We start from the raw sequence: 9,050 nt of genomic DNA, 5'->3' as shown, positions 1-9,050 counted from the left end.
GCCGTGGAGGCCCTTTCATGGCTGAGTTAATTGGAGCTCGGCGCTTTCCCAGCAGCCGGATCCAGACCGCAGCGCTGGGTGCGGTGAGGCTTCTCTCTATCCCATGGTGTCTTAAATAACCCACCGCCACTCACAGCTTCAATTTAACCTGGGGTCACTTCTTAGGGATGGGGGTGGAGAGCAGCATTTTATGTGTCTTCCTTGGCTTGCCCGTGCTTGCCTTTCTATATTTGGTTGCAGTAGACGTGCATTTTCCTGCAGAGAGACTAGACTGTCAAGTAGAAAGAAGTCTGAGGTGCTCGCCCTGAATACGGCAGCCTCTTTGAGATCGGGCTGTGCCAGAGGCTTGGTCGGACTTTTTTCTATTGCATTCCAGATTTGCATTTGTTTTCTTGCTGCCTGCCATGACTGCGCCCCTTTTTTTAAGAGTAAGGTTTCTCTAGCACGGCTCGTACCCTTGAAACCATATTGATGCTGTAGTTGAACTTGTGTGACAGCTGTACTTCGGAAGATGTGTAATTATAGGGGATTTAGAACTGAGCCAGAACAACATTTTCCTGGCAGAAATTTGGCTCAGCGAAGCTTTATCTCGTGAGTGACTTGGAGCCAAGTTTAGGAAGCTCCACCTGAAGCAAGCGTGGAGGAGCAGAGGTGCCCGAGATTCGGCTGCTTTGGCCTCGTCTTTCAGCTCGGAGCACGCAGACCTTATTAACGAGCCCCTGCGAGCTGCTGGCGTGCAGAGCGAAAAAACTTATTGGCGTTCTTGAGACAGTCACGTCTTAATTCTGACTTATTCCCTGTTTTTTTGTCATCGTCCCCAGCCCTGGTCTGCACGTTGGTAGGTAAAGACCTCACCGAGCTGGTCTTTCCTTGTTTTCAGGTGGAGCTCCCTCGGCTTTTTTTTGTTGTAGCTAGTTTCTTATCAGCCTGGGAGCAGAGAGATGGGGTTGGGATGGGCTCTGCGGCTCCTTCCCCATTTTTTTTGCTGCATCTGTTTGCCACGGGGCATTTTTGCACCTGGAGGAGAGGCAGGCGGTCGGCCGGGGAAGATGGAGAGCGAGCGTGGGTGGAGATGCTCTTGTGTGTGCCTTCATCCTTTGAGTGAGAAGGCGCCTCGCATTCCTCGCCGACTAACAGGGCAGCTTCGCCCGAGAGCGAGTTGGAAAAACCGCATGGTAGGGGATTTTCTGTATTTTGGAAGCTTGCTACCAAACCTGGCGTGCCGTGGCATTCATACCGATAGCAGGGGACTCAAAGCACGCCTCGGGTCCCCTCAAAAAACCAGAAGTCCATGGCATGAAGCCTGCGAATGAAGCCTGACAAAAACTAAGGCTGGGCACACGTAGTGCGAGAAGGAGCTGCCCTCATTGTGTCCCTGGACGACTCGAGTGTTTTCCGGCTCCCTTTTCTAGTAAATCTTGTCAAGTCGCAGACGGCGGTGTGTTAATGCTGAAGGAGGGATTGTGCCCTCGTTCTCAAGGGTTTTGGGGTGCTCTCGCCCTTCAGGTGCTTGCGGTTCCTTCTGCTTGGGAAACTCCCCGCCTGGCTGGTTTAGGATTGGGACTAAAAGCGTGCAGCACTGCTGCCGGCAGGTCACCGCATGCAGGCGCGTGGGAGGTCGGTGCTCCCCGAGGCGGGAGGCTGGGCTCGGAGGTCCCCGCCGGCCCCGGGGGAGTTAAGCCGGGTCTGCCGCAGCCGTTTTCTGTTTGCTGTATTACTGATTGTGTCCTTATGTCAACCTCTGTCCCGCAGGATGGACAGAATGACGGAAGATGCTCTGCGCCTGAACCTCTTGAAACGGAGCTTGGATCAAGCAGACGATCGGGATGATGTCCTGGCAAAGAGATTGAAAATGGAAGGACATGAGGCGATGGAGCGCCTGAAGATGCTGGCACTGCTGAAGAGGAAAGACCTCTCGGGCATTGAGGTGCCCCACGAGCTCCCGGTGAAACAGGATGGTGTGAAAGTCTATGAAGAAAAGCTGAATGGGAGCCTTAGGCCCCATGGGGATGGCAGGACTGCAGGGAGGCCGGGGAAGGAAAACATTAACGATGAGCCGGTGGATATGAGTGCAAGGAGAAGGTAGGTGCCAAATGACTAGAGTCTGTAGCTTGCCTGTTGTTAATCCTGTGCTCTGCCAGATGTGAGAACCCAAGTCAGAAATTAAATCGACGTTTTGCGGTCCTGGGGGCCTGGGGGAGTCTTCCCGGTGTCTGCGAGGTCCCTTTGGCTGAACGCCGAGGAGCGGAGCTTGCTCTCCCAGTAGAGTTTCTCTGGAAGGCATTCAGCACTATTCTTTCATTGTTTTTGCTTCTGCTGCCCTTCTTATTCCACCCCAAAACCAGATGGATTTTGTTTCTTCCTCCATCCATACGTTTAGTATTATAAGCTACAACCATTGGGTGGCTGGCGGAGCAGACCCTGCCGGTGCGCGCGAAGGAGGAGGGCTTCCCCTCCAGCCAGGGCTTTTTATTAGCACCTACAAAAGTGTCAGCAGAAGTCCTTTATTTAGCTGGAGGCCAGATCTGATGCAAGTGGCGCGGACAGTCGCTCTCAAACCTGACCCTGGTCAGGCTAGTGCCTCTGTGAGGAAGAAGTAAATGTTTTGCTGAGCCCGAGACTGCTCATGAGAAGCAGTTGCCTGAGCGATCGAGTGCTGGTGAGTTGTGTCTGTTTTCCAGGAGAAGCTTTGGCGTTCTTCACGCTCTCCGTATGTGTAGCGCGCGCACACACCTGATTTTTATCATCGGTGAACTCCGGCAACTCAATTTCCGCAGCCAACATCTGCAGCCAGGTTCTGCGCGGGGGAGTTGGAAGGTCACACATGAGAGCCCGTCCCTTGTGCCGCGCAGCACCGGTGCATCCCGCCTCTGTTCTTATTTCAGCTTTCTTGGGAGGGAGAAGGAAACAAATGTTAACGATTTTGATTTTTGGCTTGATTTGGGTACCGAACCAGCGCGGGCTTGGCTAAGAGGCTGAGGAGCAGAGCGGAGGAGTCCTGTTTTAAGTAGGTGCAAAGTGCTGAGACCTTTCCGTGATGTTTTGCTTGGTGAAAAACTGGATGTGAGCCGGCAATGTGCGCTGGCAGCCCAGAAAGCCGACCGTCTCCCGGGCTGCATCACCAGCAGCGTGGCCAGCAGGGCGAGGGAGGGGTCCTCCCCCTCTGCTCCGCTCTGGTGAGACCCCCCCGGGGCGCTGCGTCCAGCTCGGGGGTCCTCAGCACGGGAAAGACATGGACCTGTTGGAGCGGGGCCAGAGGAGGCCACAAAAATGATCCAAGGGATGGAACAGCTCTGCTATGAGAAAAGGCTGGGAGAGTTGGAGTTGTTCAGCCTGGGGAAGAGAAGGCTCCGGGGAGCCCTTACTGCGGCCTTTCAGTACTTATAAGAAAGATGGGGACAGACTTTTTGGTAGCGATAGGACAAGAAGTAATAGTTTTAAACTAAAAGAAGGGAGATTCAGACTAGATACAAGGAAGACGTTTTTTACAATGAGGGTGGTGAAACACTGGCACAGGTTGCCCAGAGAGGTGTCCCCATCCCTGGGGACATCCAAGGTCAGGCTGGACGGGGCTCTGAGCAACCTGATCTAGTTGAAGATGTCCCTGCCCATGGCAGGGGGTTGGACTAGATGACCTTTAAAGGTCCCTTCCACCCCAAACCATTCTACGATTCTATGTTTTCTTGGTGCCTGCAATGTTGCTCAGGAACCAGGTATCTGCGGTTGAAGCGTGTTTGAAGGAGGCGGGTGGTGATTCCTGTGCGAAGCTGCAGTCTGCAACGACAGGAGCTGCATTCGTGGGCCTGGAGATAGATGCTGGTGTCCCAACGGGTTGAGTACATCTTTGCGTCTGGACGTATGGGAAGTTTGGCTGCTTCGGCAGGAAGGTCCGAGGGCGGGGTGAGCCCTCTTCGTGACGGGGTGCGTGTTGCCAGCGTTGTCTGTTCTCGCTCTCCCTGTTCATCGAGGAACTGGGATCGTGATTCAGCAAAACCGGGGGTTGTTTGTCTTCGTTGATGCATCATATCGGGGTCTTTTCGTGTTGGTGGTAGCTTTTGGATAACGAGGGGGTGCTGCCTGTGCTTCTGGGGGGCTCCTGTCCCCACAGGTGATGGATGGGGGATTTGAAGGCAGGGGATCTCAATGCTTCAAGCCCCTTCTGGGTGCTGTCAGTATAGTAAATATTATAAAGATTAATGCCTTCATAGGCACTTTCTTATCTGTTACACCCTGGCTTGCCAGAGCATCAGAAGTGGTGAACAGACGTGGAATGCTGGAGGTGGGAAGAAGAAAACCATGTGGATTATTTTTCTTTAACGACAATATATGTGGCTTAAATCTGCCCGGTCACCTCTGCCACTGGTTTAGCTTCCCGTAAAATCTGAAGAACTGCATGCGATGGGGCAGAGACATTATTATTGTCTACCACGGGGGTTTATCTGCGCTCGTGGGAGCATTCGGGTGCAAGCAACACCCTTTGTAGGTGCTCGGGGTTTACTTGTGTCCTGCTCCGAGTGCGTCATCGGGGTGTTGCACCTCTGAAAAGTGCAGTTCTCCCAAAAAGCCCTGTGGGTGAGACAACACGGCTGATACTCAGCCACTTGGCAAATGGGTTTAAGCTCTCGAGGTGTTAAATGCTGTAGGAATAACCATGGCTCTGGGTAAGTTACTGTGCAGGGCGTCTTCTCCCCGAAGAGCTGGCGGGCGAGTGTCGGGCACTGCTGAGGGCCGCGTGCTCAGCTGAGTTGCTTGAATGTTGTGCAAGACGTGGGGAATCCACGGACACTGGAATCACTAACTGTGATTGAAAAGAAATCAGCCCTAAAAAAAGGTAGAAAAATTCTGCTACAAGTTTTGAAATAATTGAGTGTGAAAAATGTCTCTAGCAAGAGAAATAAGGCTGGGGGTGTTTAATTTTCCTAACCAGCTGATAAGGGGTCACTAAGCTGGAGTTTGCTTGGGAATGTGCTCCACGTCTTCTCACCTCTGCCTGCCTCCTGCGCTGTCGGCATTGCTCTTCTTCCAGTAGTTTTGTTGTAATTATGCTCTTGCCTTGACAAAAGTAAATAAAACAACCCTGACGTATTCAGCAATTCTTTGCAGATGGCCCTGTTTTCCCCTGTCTGGCTTTGACGCTGGCTTTGCTTTTTTCCCCTCGATGGAATGTAAATAAAACAGCCTGGATGTATCTGGATGCTTGTGCAAAATAATCACCAGCAGCCATAATGACAGCCCGCGTTTAGGAAAATCCTGAACCAAAATCCGATGCTTTATTACTCCGGGTGTGCCCGAGATGTGGCCGAGGATGCAAGAGGAGCAAGAAAAGCTGTTGTGCTTAATGCTTGATTGCCTTCAGTCTCTCTGGTCCGATAGTTTGGGATGCAGTTACTCCAAGCAAGCGCATCCGGAGGCTTGCAGCAAAATAAGGGACCTGGTTTTGGTGCCTGCAGGATCTGTGCGAGCGGCCCTGATGCTGCTGGGGGAAGGGACCCTCAGCTGAAGCCTGATGCGTTGTTATTTTTGACGTGCGATCCTGTGCATACCACAGAGCCTCCTATCCAAACACGTGGTCATCACAGTATTTGTTGACATTTGAAACTCTGGGGAATGGTGGCTGGGAGCTGACCCGGGATACCTGCTTCGTTGTGAGGACATGTTTATTCCTGAGCGGTTTCGTGTATAGGCACGCCCTAACGGATAGTTTGGAAATAGGCACCTTGGGTAGCTCACAGCAGAAGCCAGATAAAATGCCGTGGGAGGGTGATGGGCCGCTCAAGAGCTGTTGAAGGCTCATGCAAAAGCAGCTCTTGCGCTTGGCCAGCTAAATATAAAACTCCTCGGATGCAGGGTGGTTTGCCTAGAGTGGCTCGGGCTGACTTTATCTCGATAGGATGCTCTGGACCTTCTCTGTTGACCGCGCTGCTGGGACAGACCACAAACTTAACCCCAGCTGGAAACCCTCCTGCCACCGGCGACCTGAGAAACCCCCTCCTCTGCTCCGGAGAGGGAGCAGCAGCTGGAAAACCCCTGGTTTGGGTCCCACACACAGTGTCCGTGGGGTGCTGAAAGGAGATCCGCAAGAACAGGATATCTATTGATCAGCAGATACCGCGTTCATATGATGCCTTAAGTGTGTGGTGGCCCACAAAGAGGTTATTGAGGGCTCTGAAATAATGCACCCACAAATACCACGCAGAGCCGTGTCCCAGCGCTTTTGGGCTCAGCCAAGAGCTTTCATGGCTTTGATTTCTTCTTTTTTTTTTTTTTCCTGATGGTTTGGAGCCGCGCTGTTGGGGGCATTTCTCCAGCTGAAGAGCGGCTTGCAAACTCCATGGTCGATGGGGTTTGCAGTGGATGTGCAACGGCTGGAGAAGGGGGCAGCTACGCAGCTCTGGTGCTTTGAAATGCCCACGAGAGCGGCTGTAACGTTTGGGAGATGAAGCTGCCAAAGGCAAAACCCCCTGCGAGCCGGTGTCCTGCTCCGAGCATCCTCTCCGGACCCACCATCCTCGGAGCGGCCGAGCCTGGGAGCTGGGATTCGGCTCCATGCTTCCTCCTGGGTGTTCAAAGCTAGAAGTTTCGGATAAGATAATCTGTGCATCTCCTCCCCACCCGCAGCCTGACACCAAAGACCTTCCAGTGAGTCCGAGAGCGATAAGTCTGTCTGCCTCGGTGGCAGCACGCCCGGCACCTTTATAACCCCGGTTCTCGTGCTGCTTCGCACTGGACTATTTAGCATTTTTCCAAGGCTCTCCAAGCACCATTACATTAAATTGGTGATAGCAAAGGGCTTTTATTAGTGTCTCCTTACTCTGAACGATGCCACCATGAACAGTGCAGTGCTTGGATACTGCTGGATTATAGCATTGATTTTTTTTTTTTTCTTTCTTTTTTTTTTTCCCCCCAGTGATGGGCTGTTGTCGTTGCTGCTCCTTTCGTTTACTGATTTCTAGGTCACGGTTCAATTGGATCTTTTGACTCTACGCAGGGTATTTATTCAGATTTTCCTTTATGGAGTGACCTTTTAAAATAGATTTGTATTGAGATAGGCTTAGAGTATTTACATTTCTGTTAACTGGGGGAGTTAGCCCGTTCTCATCTCCAGCACCGTGGTGATCTTCCTGAGTAAGTATGAACAATACCAGGCCAGAGTATCTACCCCTGTTCCCTCTCATCTCAGCACCTGGCTACGGTTGTGTCTCTCTATTTAGTTACTATATGGCTCATTATTAACACCCGACTGCTCCTCTCGCAGATAGGATTTGCATCACGTGTTTGCTTACCTTGCGCTTAAAACAACCCACCTTTCACCCTGGTGAAGAAAACGTTTTTGAACGAGTCGTTTCCCTCCTGCGAGCGGAGGATGCTTCTGTCCTAAAGCCGGCAGTCCGCTGGTGTTCCGTGGAGAGCAGTGCCGAGCTCCGGTTCACATCCGTGGTGGAGGGGAGGGTTGTCCTGCTCCCAGATTTGCTGCCGATGTCTCGGTGTTGTGGCTCAGTCTTTTTTTTTTTTTTTTTTTTTTTCTCCTCCTCCCTTCTGTTACGCAGTGACCAGGACAGGGGACGATTAACCCCTTCGCCAGATATAATTGTCCTCTCCGATAATGAGGCATCCAGTCCCCGTTCCAGCTCTCGTATGGAGGAAAGACTTAAGGCAGCGAATCTTGAAATGTTTAAGGTAAGGGGTTTCTCGGCTGTCCTGCGCGGTGGCTCCAGTGCAGAGCCGTTCTGCTGCAGGGGGTTTATACTTTTCTGAAGGATTTGGGAGCTAAGGGGGTTTCTGAGCAACACGGTAACTTCTGGGCGTAATGATCCAGCTCTCGCATCCTTGGTTATCCATGGTACAAATTCTTGCTTGTATAAAAGCTTCCTCATGCCACCACGGCAGGTTTCAGCTGTTTGAGTTTTGACTGATTTTCTGCCTTTTGGTAGGGTAAAAGCATAGAGGAGCGACAGCAGCTGATCAAGCAGCTTCGGGATGAGCTACGGCTGGAGGAGGCCAGGCTTGTGTTGCTGAAGAAACTGAGGCAAAGTCAGCTGCAAAAGGAGAATGTGGTACAGAAGGTGAACCTCTGAGCAGCATCGTTTGGGGCTGGGTGGGATAAGGGGAAGGTGCTTGGTCTCGCAGAAGCCTGTTAGCGGGCAAACGCAAAGACTTGCTCTGCTCTTGGACCTTCCGTAACTCCGTGTTTGTCCTCCTGTGTGATATTTCTTACCAAAGTGTGTCTGTAGCAAATCCACAGCCCATCCTGCCTAGCATGCTGCCCTCAGGGCCAGCTGAGAAGATAAATCTCTGCAGCTCTGAAGTATTAGTATTTGATGTAGCATCGATGAGGCTTGGTCCACGTCAGGTCTGTCGATGGATTTCCTTTCCAAGCACCATGCACTGATGCCGGTTCTCATTTTCTCTCAATCTAGACTCCAGTTGTCCAGAATGCGGCGTCTATTGTCCAGCCATCTCCTGCTCACGTGGGACAGCAGGGACTGTCCAAGCTTCCCTCCAGGCCTGGAGCTCAGGGGGTTGAGCCTCAGAACTTAAGGACATTACAGGTGAGCCTTCCTGACACCCATTTTCTGTGCAAAAGACTATAATTTTGCCTGGTGCATACGCAACGCTGCATGTTTGTCTCTGCCTGACCGAGATGCTTTTTCCAAGAGGCAGATAAATGCTTGCAGTTCTCAGCACCGTCTGCAGAACAGTCGGGTGTCCCACAGTTGGTCTGGGAAGTTCTCTCTTTGAAGCTGATCAGCGGAGACCGAACCATCCCCATAACATTTCATGCCTGTCCCAGCTCTTGGCCCGTTGCATGATGTGCGTGGGGAGGTCTGGGGAGTGCTCTACTGATTCAGAAGTGGCAGATTTTGCAGCAGGGAGGTCTGGAGGTTAGTCCAGCCCACGATTCGGGTCGTGTGAGGTGGAAGGAGCTGAATTCAGATGTGGTGGCCCTGAAGCAAGTTGTCTGCTGCTTGGTAATGCAAGTTCTAGGGCTGCAGGGAGAAAACGGTTCATTTGCACGAACCTGCAGGAGTGGCCGGTCAGCAGAGCTGACC

The 9,050-nt window shown here is 52.0% G+C and overlaps 1 protein-coding gene across 1 annotated transcript in view; it reads left to right on the top strand.

Moving 5' to 3' along the window:
- The first annotated feature begins 1,753 nt into the window (after nt 1-1,753).
- The window catches only part of GATAD2B (GATA zinc finger domain containing 2B), a 15,243-nt gene continuing 7,946 nt past the window's right edge, over nt 1,754-9,050 (top strand). Inside the window, exons 1-4 of the mRNA XM_009573074.1 lie at nt 1,754-2,082; nt 7,548-7,677; nt 7,932-8,063; nt 8,418-8,549. Of these exons, the coding sequence (XP_009571369.1) occupies nt 1,754-2,082; nt 7,548-7,677; nt 7,932-8,063; nt 8,418-8,549 (723 nt within the window). The remainder of the gene's footprint in view (nt 2,083-7,547; nt 7,678-7,931; nt 8,064-8,417; nt 8,550-9,050) is intronic.

This window comes from Fulmarus glacialis, unplaced genomic scaffold, assembly GCF_000690835.1.
Source record: "Fulmarus glacialis isolate BGI_N327 unplaced genomic scaffold, ASM69083v1 scaffold25892, whole genome shotgun sequence".
Taxonomy (NCBI): Eukaryota; Metazoa; Chordata; class Aves; order Procellariiformes; family Procellariidae; genus Fulmarus; species Fulmarus glacialis.
Note: the sequence above shows the minus strand (reverse complement) of the source record. Positions and strands in the feature narration are given on the sequence as shown.